This window comes from Lepidochelys kempii, chromosome 20 (genome assembly GCF_965140285.1).
Source record: "Lepidochelys kempii isolate rLepKem1 chromosome 20, rLepKem1.hap1, whole genome shotgun sequence".
Taxonomy (NCBI): Eukaryota; Metazoa; Chordata; order Testudines; family Cheloniidae; genus Lepidochelys; species Lepidochelys kempii.
Genome location: NC_136399.1, coordinates 27,526,660 through 27,551,439, shown reverse-complemented (window position 1 = coordinate 27,551,439; position 24,780 = coordinate 27,526,660). Strand labels below are relative to the sequence as shown.

The window sequence follows — 24,780 nt, the reverse complement described above, 5'->3', positions numbered from 1 at the left end:
TGTGGGCTCTGCTCCTGGGGGCGGGGCTCAGCGCCGAGAGGGAAGAGGGAGGGGACGAACCAACAGAGTGGGGGGGGGAGGGGAGGAAGGACTGAACACCATTAGCGCCTGCGCACTGCACAAGTGGGTGGCGCATGCGTACCAGCCCTCCGCCTGTGATTTCCCGCTTCCGCGTTCAAATGGCGCGTGCGCGCTGGCCCGAAGGGCGGCTCCTCGGTCTCGGATTTGTCACTCCGCGAAGAGCCCAATCAGAGGCGCGTGTTCGCCGAGACGACCAATAGGCGGAGGAAGAGGCCGGTGAGGTCCCCAGCCCCGCCTCCCGCCCGGAGGGGAGGCCCGGACGCGGGGAGCGAAGCCGCCGGGCGAGGAGAGATGGCGGCGCTGCCGGAGCAGTCCCCGCTGACCGGGGTGGCCTGGGCCTCCAGTGCCAGCGCGGCGCCCGCCGGCTGGACGGCGGTGAGAGTGGGGCTGCCGGGACGGACATCCCCGCGCGGGAGCAGGCCCCGCCCCTTGCCTCCCCGCGCGGGAGCAGGCCCCGCCCCCTGCCCTTTGAACTGCCCCCCCGCGCCGGGAGCAGGCCCCGCCTCTTTCCCCCCTCGCCGAGAACAGGCCCCGCCCCTTGCCTCCCCGCGCGGGAGCAGGCCCCGCCCCCTGCCCTTTGAACTGCCCCCCCGCGCCGGGAGCAGGCCCCGCCTCTTTCCCCCCTCGCCGAGAACAGGCCCCGCCCCTTGCCTCCCCGCGCCGGGAGCAGGCCCCGCCCCCTGCCCTTTGAACTGCCCCCCCGCGCCGGGAGCAGGCCCCGCCTCTTTCCCCCCTCGCCGAGAACAGGCCCCGCCCCTTGCCTCCCCGCGCCGGGAGCAGGCCCCGCCCCCTGCCCTTTGAACTGCCCCCCCCGCGCCGGGAGCAGGCCCCGCCCCTTGCCTCCCCGCGCGGGAGCAGGCCCCGCCCCCTGCCCTTTGAACTGCCCCCCCCGCGCCGGGAGCAGGCCCCGCCCCTTGCCTCCCCGCGCGGGAGCAGGCCCCGCCCCCTGCCCTTTGAACTGCCCCCCCCGCGCCGGGAGCAGGCCCCGCCTCTTTCCCCCCTCGCCGAGAACAGGCCCCGCCCCTTGCCTCCCCGCGCCGGGAGCAGGCCCCGCCCCCTGCCCTTTGAACTGCCCCCCCCGCGCCGGGAGCAGGCCCCGCCCCTTGCCTCCCCGCGCGGGAGCAGGCCCCGCCCCCTGCCCTTTGAACTGCCCCCCTCGCCGAGAACAGGCCCCGCCCCTTGCTCCCCGCGCGGGAGCAGGCCCCGCCCCCTGCCCTTTGAACTGCCTCCCCTCGCCGAGAACAGGCCCCGCCTCTTTCCCCCGCGCCGGGACCCCCCGCGGCGGGAGCAGGCTCCGCCTCTTGCCCCCCGCGCCGAGAACAGGCCCCGCCCCTTGCCTCCCCGCGCCGGGAAGAGGCCCCGCCCCTTGCCGCCCCGCCCCCTGCCCTTTGAACTGCCCCCCCTCGCTGAGAACAGGCCCCGCCCCTTGCTCCCCGCGCGGGAGCAGGCCCCGCCCCCTGCCCTTTGAACTGCCCCCCCGCGCCGGGAGCAGGCCCCGCCTCTTTCCCCCCGCGCCGGGAACAGGCCCCGCCCCCTGCCCTTTGAACTGCCCCCCCCGCGCCGGGAGCAGGCCCCGCCTCTTTCCCCCCGCGCCGGGAACAGGCCCCGCCCCCTGCCCTTTGAACTGCCCCCCCGCGCCAAACAGGCCCCGCCTCTTTCCCCCGCGCCGGGAACAGGCCCTGCCCTTTGTACTGCCCCCGCCCCCTGACATGCCTAGCCCCGCCCCCTGCCTTTGGAACCCCCTGGCAGGAACAGCCCCCCTGCCCCACTTCCCGCCGGCTGCGCAGTTGTCCCAAGTGGCAGAGGCCCTGGGCTGCCCCCACGAGGGGTGAGACCCGACGCCCGCCTGGCCCTGCGCCCTTTGGCCAGGCCCAGGCTCAAGGTCACTGTCTGCATCCCCCCCAAAGCACGGGAGGACTTGTGGCACCTTAGAGACTAACACCATCAACCCCGAAGAAGGCCTCCGATGCAGTGAGCCGTAGCCCTCGAAAGCTTATGCTCAAATAAAGCCATTGGTCTCTAAGGTGCCCCAAGTCCTCCTGTTCTTTTTGCGGCTACAGACTCACGCGGCTGCGCCTCTCATTCCCCCCACAGATCACCTCGACCCTGGAGGGAGCCACAGCCAGCTTCGGGAAAGGATTTGGGCAGAAATCCGGCTACGTCTTGTGCATCACCTCCACTGTGGCCAGTGAAGTAGGAGGCGCCCAGCGCTGCTGCGTCAGCCCCTATCCTGCCCGCAACCTGACCCTACCCCTACCCTGTGATTACCCAGTGGGGGGTCACATGCAGGCGTGGCCCTAACGCAGAGGGCCTTCTCCCAATGCTACTTGCCAGTGTGTGTGAGCTAGACCTTGACCCCTTAGTTTAGTGCATGGCATTAACTTTAACCTAGCCACACACACGCGCTCTTCCCCTGAGGCTGTGGACCTAACAGTAACTTGCACCTGCACGTGATGAGGGCATCTGCTGCCCTCTAAGCCCCGTGGTCACCCAGTGCTACAGACTGACCTGAGTGTCTTTCTTTCAGACCTCCCCAGGCCATGTGGTCGCCGACGTACTGATCCTGAGTGAGAAAACGCCTCTGCCTACAGGATACCTTTACATTCGGGAGTTCTTAGAACCAAGTGAGTCTTGTTGCTCCATGCCTGTGGCGCGCTCCCTCCCCTATGCCCCTCCCAACCTTTCCCTTTAGCCCAGCTATAGCATCTTTCTACTTTATTAAACACGAAGCAACAGTGCACGGTGTGATGTAGGTGTGCCATTGATTTGCTGGAACTAGAACGCAGGCGTTCCTGGCCTTGGTGCACGTTCTGCTAGGCTTAATCCACGTACTACGTTTGGGAGTTGTATTCCTGTGTGCTAGGGAGATCAGGGCGTAGACATGTCACAGCACCTGTCTTTGTACAGTCAGAGTTGAAAATGCATAGGCCGCATTTATGGGACAGTGTTGTGCAAGGTTTTCTGTTTTGGTGACGCTGGGCCTTTATCTAAAGCTGGGTGATTAGGATTTCAGCTCTTCAAAACGTCTTACCAGCCGTAATGTTTTTACAGCACTAGCATTAACCTTGGCTTTTTCTTGAGCCAGCATTCACACTGTTCAGGTAAGGCTAGCAGCAGAGACTGAGGTTACATACCATGAGCTTTACTGCTAACAAACACAGGAATTTCTTGTGATGTCATGATCTCTGCTTCCCTGTTAGAAACGTCCATTTCCAAGAAGAAACGAATATGTGTGAAGCTTGTCCCATTAGGTGCGGCAGACCTAGTTGTTTTTGACATTATGCTGAGTGGCAAGAGTAAAGTGGTCCCATGTTATATGAAGATAGGGTAAGATGCTGCCATCCTTTCACCCTGGCTGCAGGTCCCACTTTCTGTGGCTTTAGTTCTCAGTATAATCTGTTTTTCTTCTCCCCCCAGGGAAATTAGCAGCTTTGCTGTTTGGTGTAAAAAGGGGCAACTTCTCAAACCTAAACCCCTTCCAAAACCAAGGAACATCAGTCCAGCAATGAAGGGGCTTTCACTGGAGACCACAGACCTAGATAACAAAAAGTAAGTATATCAGTCGTCACCTTTGATTTCATTGGTGCCTGTCTTGAATTAGGAGTAAGTCCCAGTTTGTTATGGTGCAACCATGTGGCTTCTGATGTTTTGTCATATGGCTCTCTCCTGGTGCTACTACCAAGGGTTCTGGAAATACCTTAGCCCAGTGTCCTTCACAGCATGAGCCAGGGCCGACTCCCCTGGAGCCTAAGTGCGGATCCTTGTCGATCACACTCTCCAGTGGCAGCAGGGCTGCAGCGAAGGCAGACTCCCTGCCTTCTCCCAGAGAAGGCAGGGAGCAGAGGTCTCTGCACTGCAAGCACCACCCCCACAGCTCCCACTGTCCAGGAATGGGGAACTGGGGCCAGTGGGAGTTGCAGGCGTGATGCCTGCAAAGAGGGGCAGCATGCAGAGCACATGCCCCCACAGGGGCTGCAGGGGCACATGAGCCCCTTCCAGGAGTGGCGTGGGTCCGGGACCGCCCGAAGTAAATGCCATCCCCTTCAATGGCCAGGTTCTGAATAACCTTCTCCCACCCAACCTGCAGCCTTCTGGAGCCAGCCCCCTCTACCCCCCTCCTGCACCCCAAGCCCCTGCCCCAGCCCAGAGCCCCCTCCAGAGCCAGCACCCCATACCCCCTCCTGAACCCCAAACAATATTACCAACAACAGTACTATTATGATATCAACTAACAAAGAGCTCAGAGCGTTCAACCGTCTGTGTGGGGTTGCTGTGGCTCTCACGTTGAAGGTTTTTTGCCAAAGTGGCCCCCCTTTCAAAAATAGTGACGGGCACTGGCCTTTGCCCCTTTTCACACACAGGAAATGCACCATTCATGGTGGGACTGGGACTGGATGGAAGGAGGATACTGTGTGCTCAGGTTTGCTTAGCTTTAAGGGCACAGCTCTGGTGTAAGACACTAATGAATCTTAGAGTATTTTGCAGTATTGTTGCAGCTGTGTTGCTCCCAGAGTATTGGGGGGCGGGGGGTAAGGAAATATCTTTTATTGGACATTTTTGGTGAGTGGGGCAAGTTTTGAAGCTGCACAGAGCTTTTCCTAGTTGGGCTCAGATGTCTGGCTCCCAGTGTTGGGACCTGGCCCCTGGAGCACAGGGATCACAGTGGGACTCAGTGTTGGCCCGTCTGCTCCTCTGTCAGGATGGTGAGGGCTAGGCCAGTTCTGAGCTCGCTGCCACCCTGCATGCCAGTGTCCCTGCTGGCAATGGCTGGAGCGGGAAGCTCAGCCCAACAAGCCCCATGGGGTAGGAGCTGCTGCTGCAGGAGGAGGTTTTTCATTTAAATTCTTTTTTTTTTTTTTTTGGGTGCTGTTTTGCAAATGTAAAACACCGAGGCCTCCATTTGTAAATTGTCTAATCCCTTGCAGGACAGAATTTTCATCAGAAAAGTCTTTGACTAGAGTTGGCTCAAAACATGTATCCATGAAGCGAGATGATTCCATTTATGATACATCTAATCTCTATGGCATCTCAGGTAAGTGAAGTCCTCCTTCCAAGTACAAAGTCTGACAATTAGGTTAGGACAAACACTCCACATTATATTAGTTGCTTAAGGTGGTATTCGTCTTTTTCCTCCACCTAGTTTAAAAAAAATCCAGTCAGTGCTACTATGGTATCGGAAAGGCTGTGGGCTGGAATTTCTAACCTCTTCCACTTGGACAGGGTTATGCAGACAGAACACCCAAACTATCACATGGTGCTTCCCAGAGAGCAGTTTGGGTATTCTATCGCCTGTTCCTTCTGGTAAGTGGAGTGGCATACTGCGATGTTAGAAGACTAGGCTAAGGTAGTCCAGCGGGGCGTTCCTCTCACTCACTCTTCAAGCCCTCTGGCAATTCACAAGTTAGCACTCACCAGTCGAGGGACTGTCCCAGGCACCAGGTTTTCCTGACAGGCCTGCCAGTGCCCTGCAGCACAGTGCTTTCATAGTGCTGCTGTTCATCTGTAGCTTTCTGATGATCATTTCTCTTTCCTCAGCCATGGACGGGGTTCCTTTCGCTCTACACCCCAAATTTGAAAGCAGCATCACTAGTGGGACTGATGTGAGTATCGCTGTAATTTACAAGGACACTGTACCAATCCCTTTGAATTAAATTGCTGTTTAAGGGGTGAGTAAGAGGGTCATGTAGTCCCACGGGTTGATGATTCTGTTTATGTTCATAGGGCAAAAGTCTTTGGTTTCCTGGGCATTGCAAACAGTTTTACAGGATAAAGAACCAGTGGGAGGAGGCTGCTAGGACAACAGGAATACATTACCTATTGTAGTTACCTCTGTTTTGTAGGCCTTTTCCATCTTCACGAACTTGAACATTAAGTCTCTTGCTGACATTGAGAAGGAGGTAAGTAATTCACTGCAGTCTGCCCTCTCTTCTCTACCGGTAATACCAAGTTGGAGTACAAAAGGATGGAGGCATGAGAGTGGCTGAATAAGAGTTCTGTATGTACTAACAGCCATGAGCGTGAGGTAGCATTTTTTATCTATAAACCTTTTCTTTGGTTTGTTTCAGTATGACTATGCCTTTGTAGTTGAAAGGACTGCGGCTGCCAGACTCCCACCCAGCATCTGTTAGCAGCGAGCAGCACAGAGTGCTACCAAAGCATGGGGTACGTGTCCCTTCTAGCAGATAAAGTTATATTCTTCCTATTAAATCATGCCGCTGAGGCTGTCTGTTGCCACAGTGCACAAACTGCACAGCCAGCTGTGATGGACTCAATTCTCCAAAGGACGCTCTTGTAAAGAACGGAATGAACTCTGTTTCTGCCTTCTAATTTTGTAATATTTAAATCTGTAATCCACTTGGAAACTAGAGAGCACCATCAACTTTTGAAAGATTACTAGCAAAGTCAAATAAGTGCATTTATACTTGCAGTCTAGTAGGGCTATGTCTATACTGCAATGAAAGACACAGGCATGGCCATAGCTGGCATGGGTTGGTGGGCTAAAAATGGCAGTGGAGAGGCTTGGGCTGGACCCTGGGCTCTGAGACCCCCCAAGTCATGAGGTTGCAGAGCCAGGGCTCCAGTCCAAACCCAAATATCTACACTGCAGTTTTTAAACCTGCAGCCAGTCAGCTGACCCTGGGACTAAAACTCGCTGCTGTTTGTATTTTACTGTGGTGTCCACTATGCCACTGTCACCTGCATTTAGCTCTCCATGGAAGTTAAGTTTTTGAGGGTTTACCATAGGGTTTACTTTTGTGTAGCAGACAGCAAGACACTAATATTTTGTTCAGGCTGTGTTTAAAGATTAATGAACATTGGGTATTGAACATTTTTTCTTAGCTCTCTTACTAAAACTCTTTTTTATTCCGGACGTTGCCCCTGGGAAGGTAACTATTTTTGAGGACACAACTTTTTATACAGCAGAAATACTAAGCAAATTAAGGACTAAAGAGGCTGCTGCTGCTGCTATTGTCATACTAATTAAAACAAGCCTTTGTTCAAGCCCTCCTTGCATATTTATGACTACGTGAATCTAGCTACTCTTCCTGCCTTGTTTCTTTCATAATTGAGGGACTCTAATTTTGTGTCTGAACCTCAGAACTCATAGAGGGAATAGCTGTTAGTTACTCAAAAGGTCGAGCTCTTACACTACTAGCCCCAAAAAAGAAATTCCAAATGTGTTTTAAAATACACTGATTCCCATTTAATTACCAAATTCTGTAAACGCTTCCTCAAGCATAGGGCAGTACAAAATTCCCAATATGTCACATCCTGGAAATGTTATTTAAAGGTGTGTTGCCCCATGCAGCCTTGATTGTTACACCAAGTGGTCTCCAAACGAGCATGTCAGAAAGCTTTCCCAGGCCTGCTCCAGAGCAGGGCTAAGTCACTGTCAAAAGAATAAAGATCCTTCTTGCAATCTGGAAGTGTGTCCCCACGGTGTTGTCCTTCACACTTGTATACTCAGCACTGCTGGGATGTTGGAGGCTTGGAATCTGTTTCAGGAAGGCACTTTAAGTTTTGCACTCCCCAGCAGAAACTGAAGAATTCGGTCTACCACCAAGGCGAGGAAGAAGTCAGCCAGCAAGACCTGAGCAATCACAATCTTAAACTGAAAGGGAAGCAGCTTAGATAAGTTATTTTTGGCTAAACAACATATTGAAACTTCCAGCAGTTAAAGCCTGTTTTAATAACTAACTTATTTTTAGTGGGAGATTATGAAGGGGCAAGCGGGGCATCAGCAAAGTAAATGAACAAATATCTCGCATCAGTGAATGGTGGCAAGCAAGCACTTAGTACAGAACTGGACAGTCTCATCCCCCTCAGTCTGCACTGCACAAAGGAAGCAGGGATGCAAAGTGAACTCTTGCCTCATGTGACCAAACCCAGAAGTCTAGTCTCCCTCGAGGTGGGGAAGGACAGCTCAGTGCAAGGTTGCTGTCAGGGACTAGGAGAGAAGAGCAGGGGGTCACATGAAAAGCTCAGTGAGCCAGTAACTGCAGTACTGCGCTAGTCAGGAATTTAAACGTGTCTAAAGCCCAGTAAAATATGTAAAGACAGTTCTGAGAGGCTGCTACTGTGCCTCAGACAGGATGCAGCTCTTCAGAACCTCACCGGGAGACCCAGCCACAGAGGCAAGTTGGGGAGAGTAACCCGGGTGTTCTTAGTTTCAGAGTATTTAGAACAAGTAATTGTTTTCAGTCTCAAACACTGAACACAAACCACATTATGGAAGAGTTTCTGGAAGTCCATATATAAGGAGGCTATTTTAAATCAAGTTTTATCTTTAAAAAGGAACACCCCTTAGAATCATAAAACCATACAGTTAGAAGGAACCGCAAGGGTCATCCAGTCTAACAACTTAGATGCGAGCGGAGTTTGGTTTGTACACAGGGGAATTCAGAACCCAAACGGATTCCTGTCCAAGAGAATCCTTGCACGTCTAGTCTTCAGTACAAGGGGCTACTTTCCAGTGAGCGTTTAGGTAGTTGTAAGTGAAGCATGAAGTTGGGAATTTCACAGGTGCCTAAGCTGAGTTAAGGGTCTGACTCCCATTGAAATCAGTGGGCACCTAACTTCTTCGGGCCCCTTTGAAAGTCCTTGCTGTAGCAGTTCCAGAGTATTGGTTTCTATAGCAGTTACTCCAGAAGAGTCTGCCAGTGTGGAACACTCCATCCTGTCCCTGCTCACCTCCATGGGGATTTCCACCAGCCCAAACTTTTCACTGAACTCTGGTGAGGAGCCTGTCAAAAGGCCCACAATGGCCAGTCCTGAAAGGATAATGCTCCACAGTAGAGGTTTGTTCTCCCGCAGGCTCTCCATAAAAGGGTGGCCCTGAAATGGCAAATGCACATTGAGACACCATCAGAACAGAAGAGCCGCTGCAGCTCATCTTCACTAGGTTCAGTGGGAGGCAGCTTTCAATGCCAAATTCACAAGCTTTTTTAAAAACAGGACAGGAATTCTGGTCTCCCAGACAGAGAACTGATACTTCAATGTACAATTTGGGTCTCGCCTTGATGCATTCAGAACAGCTATCTTTGTACATAAGCAAACTTTTTCCAAACTCTCAACAGATGTCTCTACTGAAGGATTTACATCGGTGACACTGCCGTTAATAACGTAGAACAAATCTTTGTATCTCACACCCACATCAACACTGCTAAGCCCACATGGGCTACCTTTCAGATTTGCAAACACATCAGTTCCTACAAGCGCATTGGCTTTGATGTAACATTATAACTTAAATACAATTTTGTTTCTGCCCTGGTTTCCCAGAGATGCGAGCTGAGCAAGTCTTACCTTGTAATTAATGGTGAAAGTGGCCATCTGCATTGCCATTGACATGATGTAAACCGTGCTATTCACCAGGCTGGGCTCAAACTCCTTGTACAAATCCACAAACTCTTCTTTCCTTAAAGAAACCAGACAAAGCCCTTTCCGATCAATGGAGCCCAGTTCTGGGATTTCAGAATAAATGGGACTAGGGGCCAATTCATCAGATGAGATTTTAAAGCCTTGAAGGGAACCATTGTGATAATCTAGTCCAGTGGTCCCCAAATGTTTTCTGTTGCCTCCCCTCTTACCTGGCTGCAGCCGGGGGTCAGGTGCTGAAGCCACAACTGGGAGCAGAGCTGTGGGCCGGAAGCCAAAGGCCAAGGCTAGCGCTGCAGCTGGGAGCCAAGGTGGGGGGGCCGCGGCCACCGCCAGAGCCCAGGCAGGGCCGGAACAGAGCTGGGGGCAGAGCGGGGCTGGGTGGTGGTCCTTTCCCGCTCCCATGGGGGCTGGCCCAGGCTCTGCTGCACCCCCCAGACGTTCCTCCGTGCACAACAATTTGGAGACTACTGATCTAGTCCGACCTGCATAACATAAGGCCCTAGACTCACACTTACTAATTTCTGCACCAAGCCCATAACTTCTGTTTGAGTGCAGCATCTCTCAGGCTGATCCCCAGGCTTACTATAAAAAGTTCTGAACTCAACTTAGCTAAGTTGTCTGGTGACCTTCATTTGATTTGCAACTCAAATCCACCTTTTCGGATACTTCCCTCCTGCCTACCAAATTTAAGATTAAGCAGGCAGGGATTTCTAAGGGAAAATAAGAAGGAAAAGCACCATGAAGGCAGCAGGTTTCCCTACACCTTCCTTCCCAGATGGGATTTGCCCATCCAGTTTAATAACTTGGTGCTCAGTCGCAGCCTGAAGATAGGTGCAAACATTTTGTACTTCAGAAACAAGCAGCACTCACGTGGAAGAGCTGCGGGCCTGCGCACCACGGTACAGATACACCAGGCTAAGGAAATGGACGAGGAACTGCAGCACCACGGTCAGAACAGTGTAGAGATTGAAGATATTGGGTAACGGACGCTCCCTGGAAAGTGTCTTCAGAGGCTGGAAACCAAAGGAAAAAAAGAGACACCAGGATTTAACAGATGGAAAAATTGTACAAAGACAATGAAGTTGGTGCCACTGGCCAAGCTGCCAGCAAGATCCCACCTGGGTCAACTGTGCCCATGAAATGCCCAGCTCTTATAAATTCCACTTCACACAGTGAGACCTTCAGCTGCATGCTGCAGGCAACAGTGTATCCCAGGTGATTAATGCCTGCGTCTGACCATGTGCCCTGGCACACTGAACAGAAATGCACTGTCTGTCTGATCTCATTCTTAGACATTCCCTAAAGTGCAAAGTGTTGGCCACAGAAAGGCCTCCCCTCGCCAGGATCTAGGGAAGAACGAAGTGATTCTCTGCACGTTCTGGGCAGGCAGTGAGCTGGCTAGACAGCACTCACTGTAAGAATAGAAGAGCTGCTTTCCCTGCCGCATTCCTCACAAGACAAACACAACCCTTCCCATTTCCTCCTTCGGAAGCACTCCCAGGTACAGCAGGCCACCATGCAACATACCTTTGACCTAGAGATGAAGAGGAAGCAGCCGGCCAATAACAAACCCTGAAGCGTTGCCTGGAAGTCACTGAATTTCACTCCTTCCAGGTAAAGGACGCTTTGGCTGTATGCGAGGATCAGGGCATTCAAGGCCAGGATCTTAAACATCTGGAGCGTGGTCACTAATGTGCAGCGACCTTGCTTGATCACGTGGCAGACTGAAGAGCAAGAAGAAACAGCAGTTTGTCCTCAGGATGCAAGTTCTGTGGCTCCATCTGCACAGCCCCCTCCACTCCCTGGGACCCAGCATGGGGAGCTGCTATGAGCCTAGAGTTCTTGGACAAGCAGCTCACCTTTCCCTTGATCCAGTGCACCATGGTTACTCAGCACAGTCAGTTTCCATCTCCACGCTGGGAAATCCATATGGGGAAATGAAAACTGGGAGTATGGGAAGCACCCCCTTGGCCTCATGTTTTAGGCATTTCCTCCCAGTAAGAGTCAGTGTTTGCATCACCCTTTTCTCCACCCCACCCAAAGCCCCCCTGCCTTTGCCAAGAGCCTGTTCGGATTCACACAGGAAATGCGCTTATGCTACTCTCCTCATCGGAGTAGGAGGGTCACCAGACTAGGGGCAATCAACAGCACATACCTGCTTCCCCGTTGCTACTTACTACACTGAATGGAGGAGAGCTTGGATGTAAAGGGAGCAGCGATGCTGGCATCACCCAGTTTCACAACAGGCACATGGTCCTCTTCCAAATCCTTCAGGACCTGGCTGATCCGCTCCTGGTTTCCAGTGAGAGACAAGGAGACATTTCATTATCACAGACTGGGATAATACGGAGACTTGCATCATCCCTACCCAGCCCTGATCCTTGCTCAGAGGGGCTCTCCACACTGCCAGGACCTTAGACAGCCCCTCAGCATATACCCTGTGAGCCGGCTGCAGAGCTCACCCACCTCCAGGAGGTCTGTCAGCTGACACCCACCAGTGTCATTTCTGGGGCAGGAAGGAGAAAGGCTGGGCTTGTGGACTCCCCTGGGCAGAACTGGAAGTGTGACGGCTGGTTTATGGATCCATGAAAGGACAATACTGTCATGAGTAGCTGCTGCAATTCTGACTAGAATAAGCCTGCAGTGGTGGGGGCTCCAGAACAGGACAACTCCCTCTGGCTTTGACTTCCTTTCTGGCCAGAAACACCTTACCCAGGAGCACGGGCAGGGCCTTGCTGCAATCAGAAATACATTTCTGGGGTGTCCTGCCATTTCCAATTCAAGAATTAAAAATAAAAGCCCTAGTGAGCCCGGGGGATGGGAGGAGTGGAGGGCACCAGGGATGTGGACAGTGTCAGCCACTGAACCTGGAAGGGAGGAGGGGCTGGGCTCCAGGCAGACCTGGTTACCAACCCGCTGGATGGCCAGTTGCTCTTCTCTGTGGGACATGACCCTGTGCTTGGCAGCACGGGAGGTGGGCTTCATGGCACTGCTCCCTATGGCAGGCAAGGCGGGTCTCCCATCATTGGGTCCATCGCGAGGTCTCTTTTTCCGTTCGGGGAGTCTCTCGGGAGCATTTGCCAGCAGCGCCACCCCTGTAAGACCAAAACATCAGCTGCAGGAAAAGAAAAAACCCGAACTGGCAAAATGACTTCACCAAGTGGGAACCCTTAGTTCCCAGCAGCCGTGAGCCGCCCTTCACAGCCCCCCTTAGAGTGGTGCCAAGCAAATGTACGAAGGGGAAGGAAGCACTTGTTAGAGCAGGGAACTGGGACTTCTGGGTTCCAGTCCTAACTCGATGTGACCTTAGACAAGGTGTGAGGTGACCTGAAGAACTTTGTGCCAGCGTAAAAGCTCATCTCTCTCTCTTTCTCTCTCTCACCAACAGCAGTTGGTCCAATACAAGACACCTTTCTCATCTCTCGCTCGCCTTGTCTCTCTAGTATCCTGGGCCCGACACAGTGACAGTGACACTGCAGACATGCCCTTCGGCAAGTCATGTCCAGATCTGTAAATGGGAATGCAGTAATGCCCCCTGGCCCCAGTAAAGCTCTGGTCTCTTCTGAAGGAAGGTTTTAAGTATTACCAAGGAGTCAATACTGAAGGCACTGAAGCTATAGCCTTTATCCGAGAGACCGCAGCTGGCCCAACAGCAAGGCCCACTATCCTAGGTAGAAATACACCACATTACTCAGCTCAACCTTACTTTGCTAAGGGAGACAGAACAGAATAAAATGGGAAGGGGGCAGCAAGTGGAGCACTCTCACCAAATGATTTCACAGAAGGAATTTTCTGGACCAACTGAAACAAGAATCTGGAAAGTTTAGATTAATCCGGATTTAGGGACGTCTCCGATTCAGAAGGCAGGATTGATACACAATCTGGTGACCCAGGGATGTCCCAGACCAGGGTCCCCATGAGGCACGTTACACTCAGGGGCTGAAGCAGCAGCAGAGCAGCAGGGAAGAAGTCGCTCTATGAAGCACTCCCAGGGTAACTGCTTTGTAGCCAGTTTTCTCCCCCTAGGCTCATGCCATGTAGAAGCACAAGCTGTGTGAGTGTGCATTTCGCCAGCCTACTGCTCATTTCACCCCCGGGGAGAGACGATGCAGCTCCAAATGGAGTCTGCCAGATTAATTACTGACCAATCCCAGCTGAGAAAATCCCCAGTAAATGCGTAAGTCCCTAGAGATGCCTGCAGAAGGCTCCAAATGCTGAATTCTGTGCCCAGGGATACAAGCCAAACCCAGGAAGCCACACACTACCTTCCTCCTCATTGCATGTTCAGACTCACCCACATCTGCATGCTTCAGGGCTCCAACATCGTTGGTTCCATCCCCACACATCAGCGTGACAAAGCCGAGCCCCTTTAATGTTGTGATGACAAACTCCTACAGTGAGAAGTGCCAGTCAGGAATGAACGCCTGCCCAAGCTACTGGGACTGTGTGTGTGCCAGGTACCAAAATGGGCTGGGGCACATGCTGAAAAGCACTGTGTTAAATACCCTTTTTGAGCATCACCGGTCTTATGCCTCACTCAGTTTTTAATATTGGCGCTAAGGACACGGATCAGAGGGCTCCTTTACAGTGAACAAGACAGGAAATCATGCAGCTGACTTGGCACCTAGAGCTCTCAATATTCACCCCTCTGCATCTTCTGAAACAAGTAATTCATCAGAGGACCAAGGGGCTGAGCACGCCAAGAGGCTGAGCTCCAGTTAACATGAATGTGAGTGGCAGGTGCTGAGCCCCAGAGACTCTTGGACTCCCCATGGTGTGCTGGAGTCATTCTGGATTTGGGAACTGTCCGCAGGTAAGTTACTGTTACTGTTAGTAGGCAGGACACACCGAGATAGGCAGAAGCTGAGATTTTACAGAGGACTGGAGCATCTCACCTTTTGTTTCGGTGCCACCCTGGCAAACACCTGAACATGGGGTATGAGCTTCAACAATTGCTGTCTGCTCGCAGTCTGCAGGTAAGAGAGCCCTTCACCCGTAACACACAGGTTGTGACGAATCAGCTCTTGCCGGGAGTGTGGAAAGATGGGGAGCGTGGTGGTGCCGTCAATGGACTGCCACTGCCAGCTGGAGTCTGGAACAGAACGCAGGCGGGGTTGGGAGTCAGCACAGACACTGCCATGTGGGACTCGGGGGGGTGGGGGGGGGGGGTGGAAATGCACAGAGCCAGGTGTCTGCAGCACTTTGTCACTATAGCCTGGCTACCATGGTGAAAGCTGACAGATTGCCAGACACCAGAGTCAGTCTGCACTGTGGGGCCACCTGCTTGCCCCCTATGCTATCTATGGGACTTCTATGGCCCCTCTGTCACACCGAACCTGAGCGCCTCAGTGACTTTATCTTCACAGTCCCCAGGGAGGCAGGGCAGCGCTACTTTTCACAGACGGGGGGGAGGCACAAGAGACTGACTTGTCCAAGGTCATGCAGGGAGTCTGCAGCAGAGCTAGAAACCAAACCCAAGTCCCTTACCACCACTGCCTCCCCCAAACCTTCCATACAAAGGGGAGGCCTGCCAGCTGCTGTTACTTAGGTGCTCAGACCCCCTGGTGATGGACTGGGTAGCCCATACGCACGCTGCTCCTGCCAGCTGCTGTTTGTGACCTGCTCGGAGATGTGTGGGGGAAGGCCCTGCGGAGGGGCACTGGATTATCTGGGACTCTCAGCAGCAAAATCATTACACTTTCTGCCACCAGAGGTCAGTGTTACACATCCGATGAAGTGAGCTGTAGCTCACGAAAGCTCATGCTCAAATAAATTGGTTAGTCTCTAAGGTGCCACAAGTACTCCTTTTCTTTTTGCGAATACAGACTAACACGGCTGTTACTCTGAAACCTGTTACACCCCAGTGACCTGTGCAGGCACCCAGGCTGGATACTATATCCGAACAGGCCTGTTGGCTGGGCTGGGATCCATCACCTTTGCTGTGGGGAGGCTGCAGGATGAGGGTGTGATCTTTCTGGATGAAGTGGAGTTCCTGGGCCACATGGCAGGCAGTGAGCGGATTGTCCCCTGTGATCATCACTACCTGAGAGAGGGAAACAGGTAGGGTCACACGAGGTTACCGAGGAGGTCACACTACACGCGCATGGCCTTAGTTACACAGAACAGAGAGAAGTTCCTGGACGCTGACCAGGTTCCACCTGAGACACTAATGATCACAGGTGCTTTGTACAGCACCTTGTCCGGAAATTCAACCACTGGGGCAAGGCAGAGTTATTAGCCAGTGCCCCCACCCATCACAGTACTTAAATCAAGACTGGATGTTTTCCTGAGACAGCTGCTCTGGGAATTACATTGGGTCAGGTCTCTGGCCTGTGCTCTGCAGCGGGTCAGACCAGATGATCACAGTGGTCCCTTCTGGCTTTGGACTCTATGAATGACGCACAGCTCAGGGCAGTGGCTGCCCCTCCCACGCCCTGCAATCCTGGAAGAGGCTTGTGCCGGCCGAGTCGCTCAGGCGTCTGCACGGTCCCAGGAGTTCAGTCACAAGCAAAGCGGCTTGCAGGAGCTCGTTTCCTCCTGCAGACACTCACATGGTGCGATGCATTCTGGATCTCCCGGATGACGGGCTTGGAATCAGCTTTGAGAGGACAGGAGACCACAATGAAGCCGACAAATCTCAGGTCACATTCCAGAGCCTCACGCTTGAACTCTCGCACCTTCCATGGAAAAGAACCACACCGAGTGTTACGGGCCATCTCACGAGCAATGAGACCCCCATCCACTGCAGACCGTCCTGACTGGGAACGCCAGGGGCAGGCTGAGGTGCATGGAATGATTCTGGATTCTCCCTCCGTTGCCCTAGAGACAGCATCCCCTTTGGTAATATAGTCACCGCCCCCCTTTCTGAGCCTCCCCAGCTTTCCTCCCACAGGCATATCATCCCTGTTTTACAAGTGGGGAAACTGAAGCAAGGCAAGGCAGAGGAAGGTGCCCACGGTTACACAAGTAGTCAGTGCCAGAACTGAAAATAGAAACCAGGAGACCTGAGCCACAGTCCCTTGGAGCTAATAAGCAAATAAATAAATAAAATAAAATCAACAGGATTCAGGTATAAAAAAACCAAAGCAGTTACAGATTCATCTGTGGCTTATGACAATCGTCTCCCTATGAAGTGTCTGTGCCACCCCCTCTCATGTGGGCACCTTCCTTTGGGTGGGTGCTCTGACTTTAGGGGCCCAGGCATGGAGCCAGGGGTGCTGGAACAATTTTTATAGTAGGGGTGATGACGATGGAAACCACGTATTTGGGTTATTACTAATACTTCAAGCCAGTGGGTTTGGCAGCGCCCTTCGTTCCAGCACCACTGCCTGGAGCCAAGCGTACCTGCTGATGAGTGAGGTGCCCCAGCTCTTTGCAGCCAAGCGCGAGCACCCTCGCCCCCTCACGTGCGATTTCTGTGTGCATGGTGCGGTAGCTGCTCGGGCACTGAGAGAACTGCAGAAAAAGGGGGGGCGGGGCGGAAACAGCTTGTTAAACACTATACGCAGGTTACAATGCTTCATATCAAATACACAGTGAAGCAGAGGAGCCTCCCTGCCTGAGTAGGGGTGAGGCAAGCCGGGAGCTCAAAGAAGCAACAAATATCCCCACTGAGGGCAGGAGAATGACTTTATCTGATATTCACCCTTCTGCTGCCATTTGTATTTGCAGGTCTGAGAACAAGCACAGAGCGGCCAGGAACATCACACACTGAGCCACCCTTGATTTAACTAGGATTAATGTTGAGCCTCTGCAGTGGACACTGTTCTTCATGGGAAGGGGGGGGCGGGGCGCATCTGGGCCCATTTTCAGGACATAATTCATGTTCTGGATTTGAGGATGGAGTCACACAAACCCAGGCAAGCTTGTGGAGGCCCCATGAACTGATTCCCATTTTAGGACACATCTTGCTGTCGTAAAGCCCATTCCGTGCGTGTGCTGCGCTCACCATTGCATGCAGGGTCTCTGGGGCCCCTTTCACAGCTGCAATGTAACAGAGATCAGTCGAGCCAATCTTCTCATATGAAGCCAAGACAGACATTCTTTTCAGGGCACTGGCAAAATGAAAGCGCTGGTGAATTTTCAGTCCCTGAGTTTTAATACTTCTGGGGAAAACTTTCTCATCTGGAAACAAACAGATCGGGAAATCCAGAAAGGTTTCTCAGCATTGCAAGCAGATTCACTTCCCTCAGCTCCCAGGAACGAATCATTCACTACAAACAAGTCTCCCCACCCAAGCCTTGCAGCATGGTGATGACGGAAGTTCTGGCCCCAGTGACTGAGGGATGGAATTGCCTGGACCACCTCTGTGGATCTGAACAAAGAGCTGCTTCTGAGCATGCCACATCTGCAGCACAAGGTGGATGTTAGGATATAGATATTCAGGCCTGTCTGTAAAGGCCTATACTCTAAGAATTTAGGTGTATTCTTATCGCTTGGCTAGTTCTAGAGGTATAAAAGAAAGAAATCACTGTCTGCTGGTGTAAGGGCCTTCTCTTACTGTGACAGACTGAGGCCCTGTTCTTAGGCCAAGGCCTTTGGCTAAGCAGCAGAGGCAGCCATAAGCTAGGAAGCGAACAGTCACATCCTCACATTCCAAACTAGTCACATTGAAATAAGGTGCTATTGGGCTGTTAGGCACTATCAGGACAGGATTGTATTCCTGTCACCTCCAGAGATGGGGAGGTGCCTAGAAAATGTAAAAGGAAACTTGGTTTGATGGCATCCTGTCTGGCAGGAACTCACTTATCAATAGCTGGGATGTGAAATCCTCACTTCTGTATTGTCTTGTCATAGTTCCCACTTTGCTGTTGTTTGTCTGTATAATCTCTGTCTGGTTCTGTGATTGTTCCTGTCTGCTGTAATAATTAATTTTGCTGGGTGTAAACTAATTAAGGTGGTGGGATATAATTGGTTACATAATCATGTTACAATATGTTAGGATTGGTTAGTTAAATTTCAGGAAAATGATTGGTTAAGGTATAGCAAAGCAGAACTCAAGTTTTACTATATAATCTGTAGTCAATGAGGAAGCGACTGGGTGTGGGTGGGGGTGGGCATGTGGGTATGTGAGATTGGAACAAGGAATGGGGGTAAGAAAATTGGAATCATGTTTTGCTAAAGGGGGAGATGGGAACAGGGAATGGGGGTAAGAAAATTGGAATCATGTTTGGCTAAGGGTAGGAATGGGAACAGGGACACAGGCGTAAGGCTCTGTGGTGTCAGAGCTGGGAAGGAGGATATTAAGGAAGGAAACTGGAATCATGCTTGCTGGAAGTTCACCCCAATAAACATCGAATTGTTTGCACCTTTGGACTTCGGGTATTGTTGCTCTCTGTTCATGCGAGAAGGACCAGGGAAGTAAGTGGGTGAAGGAATAAGCCCCCTAACAGTGGATTTCTAAATTTAGGCTACATCTGCTGGAGGAGCTGGGGTGTGATGCCCAGCTTGCATACGTTGCATAGCTGCTATCGCACGGGCAGCAGCCGCGCATCTTTGCCGTGACAAGTACAACCCACCTGATCTCCACTGGCACACACTCGCTTACTGCCGGTGCGTCTCGCGCAAGCGTACCTCAGCAGCTTGCATACACAGGCCGTCCCTGCAGAAATCCTGCGCAAGGTCTCCCGCAGCCCTTCCACAGCAATGCCAGAGAGAGCACTCACCAGGGTTTACGTAGGGCAAAGCTCACCCCAGGCAGAAGACTACTACAAAGGGGGGGTGAATTTCACCCACAAGAACGGAATTGGGAGGAGCAGCTTTATCATCACTAATATCGACACACACACACACACACACAGGCTCTGGTATCAGTTTGTGCAACTGGACACACGTAGGAATTGGCCATTGTCGCTACCTTTGGTCAGAGTCCAATCCACAGCCATCAGCATTGCTTTCTCTAACGGATCTCCCACCAACGTCCCGTCATCCAACTGGACCAAGGAATGGCAAGTGGCAATCACTCGGTGGGTTTCTACAGGAATGTCAGACACTGGCGTCACTTCCTTCCCATCCCTACAGCGGGGAGAGACTACGTTAATAGGCTTGGACAGGCCGTCAAAGCCATACATGTTCTACAATTTCTCCAAGCAAATAATTACTGTCCCAGTGCCCTAAACAGTTAGTGCTTCTCATGCCAACAGCAAAGCTGTCGGAAAGCTGGCTCAATGACTCAGCTTCTCGATGCTGCAGCTACAGCCACTGCCCCTGAGCAATCCTAATTGAGCAGATTCCTCAAAGGAGAGGCCTTAACTGGCGCACCAAAGAATTGCTGCTCAAGGCAACTGAATGCACATGCAACACACCACCCTGTCTAGCTAGGTCTGCTCAGACAGATGCGTATTGTACTGCGATTACATTCACATGCGGCCTCCAAAGGGTTTTTTCTAGTGCAAGAAGTCACTCTAAACTGCTCTCCCCACACGGTCACCGGCGTGCTAGACAACAGGTGGAACACATGCCACTCAGTGGCCAGGCTACATTATGAGATGGGGAGAGTGAGGGATACATGCACGCAGGGGTGGTTATGTCACCTGGGCAACGTCCCATGCTCACTGTAGCCAATTAAACTCCCAGGACACAAGAGGTTTTAAACCATTTCTCTCATAAGCCTGAAAACAAGTGGGCACAAAATCACAAGTGTTTGTTGTTTACAACAGCTGCACCTGCTCGACATTCACCGTAACCCCTTTGACTAGAGCGTGTGGATATCACTCAGCCTCGCTCACCAGGCTGTCGTTCATTCTGTAAGTAACTACTCCGATCCCTGAAATATTTTTAAAAAAAGAAAAGGAGGACTTGTGGCACCTTACAGACTAACCAATTTATTTGAGCATGAACTTTCGTGAGCTACAGCTCACTTCATCGGATGAAGTGAGCTGTAGCTCACGAAAGCTCATGCTCAAATAAATTGGTTAGTCTGTAAGGTGCCACAAGTCCTCCTTTTCTTTTTGCGAATACAGACTAACACGGCTGTTACTCTGAAACCTGAAATATTTTTGTTACAGTGATTTTATATATTTATTTTCCACATGTTCCATAGTGTGAGGACTTCTGACTCCGCAGTGTACAAGTCACAACATTCCCATAATCCTGAGGGGTAAGATTTAAAATGAAATAAACCAGAGGGGTTTTTCTATGAGGGACTCTGCCATTGGGGTGCAGCTCACCAGGGTGGGGGCTGCATGCTGGTGCAGAGAGGCACAGAGGGTTTTAGCAGTTAAGAACATACTTATGAAATCCCAAATGAAGAACCAAATTCAAGGGCTCTGATGCTGCAAATTGCTGCACAAGTGCCATAGCCAGAGAACTTGCAGGATCCCCCTTCCCCTAGCCTAGAACCTGCTTCTGGCTCATCTCCTTCACCCCCATAATTCATCCTCTCTGCCCCACTGGACTGGCCCTTCGCCTCCAGTTGAGGGAAGCTCTCACTGGGGCTGGAGCCTAGGCCTCCATTGTTCAACTGTCACCCACATTTGATTACGCAGGATTTGGTATGTTGGATCACTGGCCCACTCAGTCATGCATCCCGGCTCTGACAGAGCCCACTACGACGCTAAAAAGGCAGTGAACCCCCATCACACACTGAGCCAACTGTACAATATGGTTAACATTACCTATGCGAACCCATCCCATGGCTTACCTGAGCCCAGCCACACCTCTTACCACCAGGTGGTCACTGGTAAGGGTGCCAGTTTTGTCAAAGCAGCAAACCTGAACTTTCCCAGCAAAGGGAATTCGGAAAGGTTCTGTGCAGTACACATCTGAAAGAGAGGAGATGGGATCCTGTAATGTATCAGAGACACAGCAAGGGCATGTAGGGGTCCTCAGCCACCTAGGATCTTTTCCACAACATACAAGCCAAAAACCACGGTGCTCAGCCACACTTTACTTAACAACCTCAAACCTTCTGCTCTGTAGTTTGTGAAGTTAAGGTCAGATTTAGCCCCAAAGGAAGAGTGGTGATCAGTCTGGAGGCCGTTTACCCAGCTAGGTTCTTAGTGAGGCACCCATTGCTACGGGTCAGAGCATTTGTTGAAAAAGCAACCGAAACTGGACTTTTGAGTGGGAGCTTGTTTCCCCCATGCACTCTACTTAGGAGCTATTTCCACGTTTCAAAACAGTGTGAACCACCTCCACCCCACCCTGAGAGACACCGCCCTGCTTTGAATGACACAGGAATCCTGCAGACACACAGAACATACGGCGAACCAGGCGGGCACGGGATCCAACCCAGTTATTGCTGTTTGGAGAGAGGAGGTTGCCGTGGTGTATAAAAGCCAGCAATTTCACACACTTTATGTGGCCAAGTGTTGCAGTCCCAGGGGTACTGGACACCAGAGTGCACAGTCTGTTTCTATTCCTGCTTCTGGGCTTAGTACTTACAGAGCTTGGCCAGGGCAATAAGGGAGGTGTTGACAGCCAGAGAAAGTTCAATGGGAAGTTCGGGTGGAACTACTGAAGTCAGTATTAAAGTGCATTCCAAAAAGAGTTTGTATCGATTCCTGCTTGGATCCTTGGTGCCTACAAAATAAAACCAGAGACATGCTGCCTCTCCGCTCCAGACAAGGTGCCACACAACAACAAGATGGAAGCATCGGGGGCACACACTACTGAGGAATTTGGGAGAAAAATGGAATGAGTCACGGCTCATGCCCACAAACGGAAACAGCCCAGCTTCTTCAGCTCCCATTCCCCTTCCCAGCCAATAAACCAGTAGCTATTCCTACACTCCTGGCAAAAGCTAGCTCCCAGGGCGAGGTCCAAAGAGTGCTCACCTTCAATCCACACATACGCAGCAGCAGCAATGGCAAAGACCAGAAGGAACAGGATGAAAATAAAGGTCTCCAAGTTGTTGGCTGTCACTCTTTTCACCCCAAAGAGGATTGTTCGCAGCAGCTTCCCCTGAAAGGAGAACTGCCTTCAATGCAAGAAGCAAGTTCTGCAGCATGCAGTACAGTTTCTTGTAAAATACATGACAAATGTATAAAATTAAAAGAAGGACTTGTGGCACCTCAGAGACGAACCAATTTATTTGAGCATGAGCTTTCGTGAGCTACAGCTCACTGCATCGGATGCATGCAGTGGAAGCTTATGCTCAAATAAATTGGTTCGTCTCTAAGGTGCCACAAGGCCTCCTGTTCTTTTTGCGAATACAGACGAACACGGCTGCTCCTCTGAAACCTGTATAAAATGAACACAGCCTGCATTCTGACTCTCTGCTGTTGCTGCATGTGATACATTCCATTCACTGGCCCACCACAATGACTGAGAGTGCAACGCCACCCACAGGCAGCATTTTAGCATGCCAATCAGTTGGTCAGTTAAGTGTGTTTCTCACTGCTCTTTATTTAAGTGGTCTTGACTTTCCATCCATCAGATTTAAAAAAGCTTATTACCTTGCACTTGTCTGGTGTTTACAAGCACACCTCAACACCCATGGACAGTAACTGTTATACAATAATTTGTTCAAAGTCCTCGTGGCACTCAGGATTAGAACTCTGGAATCCTGACTCGGAGTCCAGGTTCTATCCTCTAGACCAGAGGCCAACCTGCACCTGAGAAGTAGCCAGAATTTACCAATGCGCATTGCCAAAGAGATACAGTGACACATCAGCAGCCTCCCTTCAGCCGCCCCCCCCCACCTAACCCTCCAACTCTGTGCCTCTGGCTGGCCACAATCGGCTGTTTTGTGGTGTGCAGGAGGCGGGAGGGGGAGGAGCAAGGGCGCAGCAGACTAAGGGGAAGGAGCGGGGGCCTTGGGCAGAGCCAGGGGTTGAGCAGTGAGCACCCTGTAGCACATTGGGAAGTTGGCACCTGTAGCTCCAGCCCCGGAGTTGGAGCCTCATATTAACCTCTGAAGAGCTGCATGTGGCTCTGGAACCACAGGCTGGCCATTCCTGCTCTAGACCAGGGGCCAGCAACCCATGGCATGTGTGCCAAAGGTAGCATGCAAGCTGATTTTCAGTAGCACTCACACTGCCCGGGTCCTGGCCTCGGGGCTCCCCTGCTGGCCTGGGGTCCCAGCCACTGGCCCCGCTCAGCCTGCTCCTGGCCTGGGGTCCCGGGCGCTGGCCCCCTGCTCCCTGGGGTCCCGGGCGCAAGCCCGGGGCTCTGCTCATGGCCTCAGCGCAGCGCTCTGCAGCCGCCCCCAGCCTGGTGCAGTAAGGGATGCAGACAAGGGCAAGAGGGGGCAGAGCTCAGCACCTCCATCTTAAAAATATCCCACTGGCACTGGAAAAAATTTTAAGTCCTGATTTGCTGCTTATATCACGCCACATGGAACAGCGCACTGCATTTGACATTGTGCATGCCGTCTGTCTCGATTTTTTTCCCCCCACTGTGAGTTGAGGGGTACATTTGACGAAACGTCAGCTCCTAAGAAAGCAAAGTTAGATGTCCTTTCATTTCAGCCTTCTTGGACAGACACATTTGGATTTATTCAAAAGAAGGACCATACTGTTTGTGCTTTCTGTTGTGAAAGTGTTGTCTGTCACACATCAAGCATTCAACGACATTTTGAAATGAAGCACAAGAAAACCTTTCTTGATGAAGCAGACGAGACTTAATCGATCAAAAAGGCAGTAGCAGGATATGAGAAGCAAAGCAGAGTTTTTAAATGCTTACTTGTAAGTAAAAATCAAGCTACAGAAGGAAGTTACAAGACTGCACGGTGCACTACAAAAAACGGAAAGCCGTTTACAGATGGGGAATATATAAAAGAAGTTTTTCTCAGCAGTTTGGAGGTTTTGTTCAATGATTTGCCAAATAAAGATACGATCGTATCTAGAATAAAAGAACTGCCTATCTCTGCCAGAACAGTTGAGAGATGCGTAAGCAAATGGCAGAAAACATTAACAAAAAGCAGACGACTGCATTAAAAGACACAGCAGTTGCAGTTGATGAGAGCATGGATACAAACGACGTTCCGCGTTTGGCAGTTGTTGCAAGATATTGTGCGTCTGACAAAATCCAAGAGGAACTCTGTTGCCTAAAACCCCTGCATGACACAACAAAGGGGCTTCCCCCTTTGTTGTATATAGTGGAAAGTTTTGAAAACCATTTTGAAGAAAGAGGAGTTGACATCAGAAAAATATTGTGTGTGACAACAGATGGTGCTCCTGGCATGGTCGGAAAACAGAAGGGATTTGTAAAGTTACTTGAAGATCAGATTGGCCACCCAATAATCAAATTTCACTGTACCATCCATCAAGAAAACCTGTGTGCTAAAATTTCTAATTCAGAGCTTAATAATGTGATGAATACAGTGGTGCAAATTGCAGATTTCCTTGTTGCTCGATCTGCTTTGACTCACAGACAGTT

General features: G+C 51.6%; 2 protein-coding genes across 4 annotated transcripts in view; one reads left to right on the top strand and one right to left on the bottom strand.

Moving 5' to 3' along the window:
* Positions 1 to 217: 217 nt before the first annotated feature.
* On the top strand, positions 218 to 7,508 carry MVB12A (multivesicular body subunit 12A). Of its 2 annotated transcripts, XM_073318988.2 has the most exons (9): positions 218 to 456; positions 2,176 to 2,274; positions 2,609 to 2,705; positions 3,282 to 3,408; positions 3,499 to 3,630; positions 5,007 to 5,113; positions 5,617 to 5,681; positions 5,922 to 5,978; positions 6,147 to 7,508. In XM_073318988.2, exons 1-9 carry the CDS (start codon positions 373 to 375, stop codon positions 6,207 to 6,209), a joined length of 831 nt encoding a protein of 276 aa, XP_073175089.2. In that variant the 5' UTR covers positions 218 to 372; the 3' UTR covers positions 6,210 to 7,508. The 2 variants fall into 2 exon arrangements, with proteins under 2 accessions (XP_073175089.2, XP_073175090.2); XM_073318989.2 differs by lacking the exon at positions 2,176 to 2,274 and having other exon boundaries at positions 219 to 456.
* The window catches only part of ATP13A1 (ATPase 13A1), a 29,392-nt gene continuing 11,874 nt past the window's right edge, over positions 7,263 to 24,780 (bottom strand). Inside the window, exons 10-26 of one of the 2 annotated variants that reach the window (XM_073318987.2) lie at positions 22,236 to 22,362; positions 21,844 to 21,981; positions 21,101 to 21,221; positions 19,316 to 19,473; positions 17,408 to 17,583; positions 16,804 to 16,914; positions 16,011 to 16,136; positions 15,394 to 15,502; positions 14,355 to 14,551; positions 13,754 to 13,850; positions 12,361 to 12,554; positions 11,637 to 11,751; positions 10,987 to 11,183; positions 10,330 to 10,472; positions 9,385 to 9,496; positions 8,773 to 8,916; positions 7,263 to 7,693 (exon numbers count right to left, since the gene is read on the bottom strand). In XM_073318987.2, the coding sequence (XP_073175088.2) occupies positions 7,583 to 7,693; positions 8,773 to 8,916; positions 9,385 to 9,496; positions 10,330 to 10,472; positions 10,987 to 11,183; positions 11,637 to 11,751; positions 12,361 to 12,554; positions 13,754 to 13,850; positions 14,355 to 14,551; positions 15,394 to 15,502; positions 16,011 to 16,136; positions 16,804 to 16,914; positions 17,408 to 17,583; positions 19,316 to 19,473; positions 21,101 to 21,221; positions 21,844 to 21,981; positions 22,236 to 22,362 (2,376 nt within the window). In that variant the 3' untranslated portion in view covers positions 7,263 to 7,582. The remainder of the gene's footprint in view (positions 7,694 to 8,772; positions 8,917 to 9,384; positions 9,497 to 10,329; positions 10,473 to 10,986; positions 11,184 to 11,636; positions 11,752 to 12,360; positions 12,555 to 13,753; positions 13,851 to 14,354; positions 14,552 to 15,393; positions 15,503 to 16,010; positions 16,137 to 16,803; positions 16,915 to 17,407; positions 17,584 to 19,315; positions 19,474 to 21,100; positions 21,222 to 21,843; positions 21,982 to 22,235; positions 22,363 to 24,780) is intronic. The other variant, XM_078849655.1, reaches the window with a different exon arrangement.

Excerpts from the sequence above, each read along its gene's own strand:
- MVB12A (XM_073318988.2), top strand. The coding sequence starts at position 373 with ATGGCGGCGCTGCCGGAGCAGTCCCCGCTGACCGGGGTGGCCTGGGCC. Across the intron at positions 2,275-2,608 it reads CCTCCACTGTGGCCAGTGAA|ACCTCCCCAGGCCATGTGGT; the intron begins GTAGGAGGCGCC and ends TCTTTCTTTCAG. Across the intron at positions 5,114-5,616 it reads TAATCTCTATGGCATCTCAG|CCATGGACGGGGTTCCTTTC; the intron begins GTAAGTGAAGTC and ends CTCTTTCCTCAG.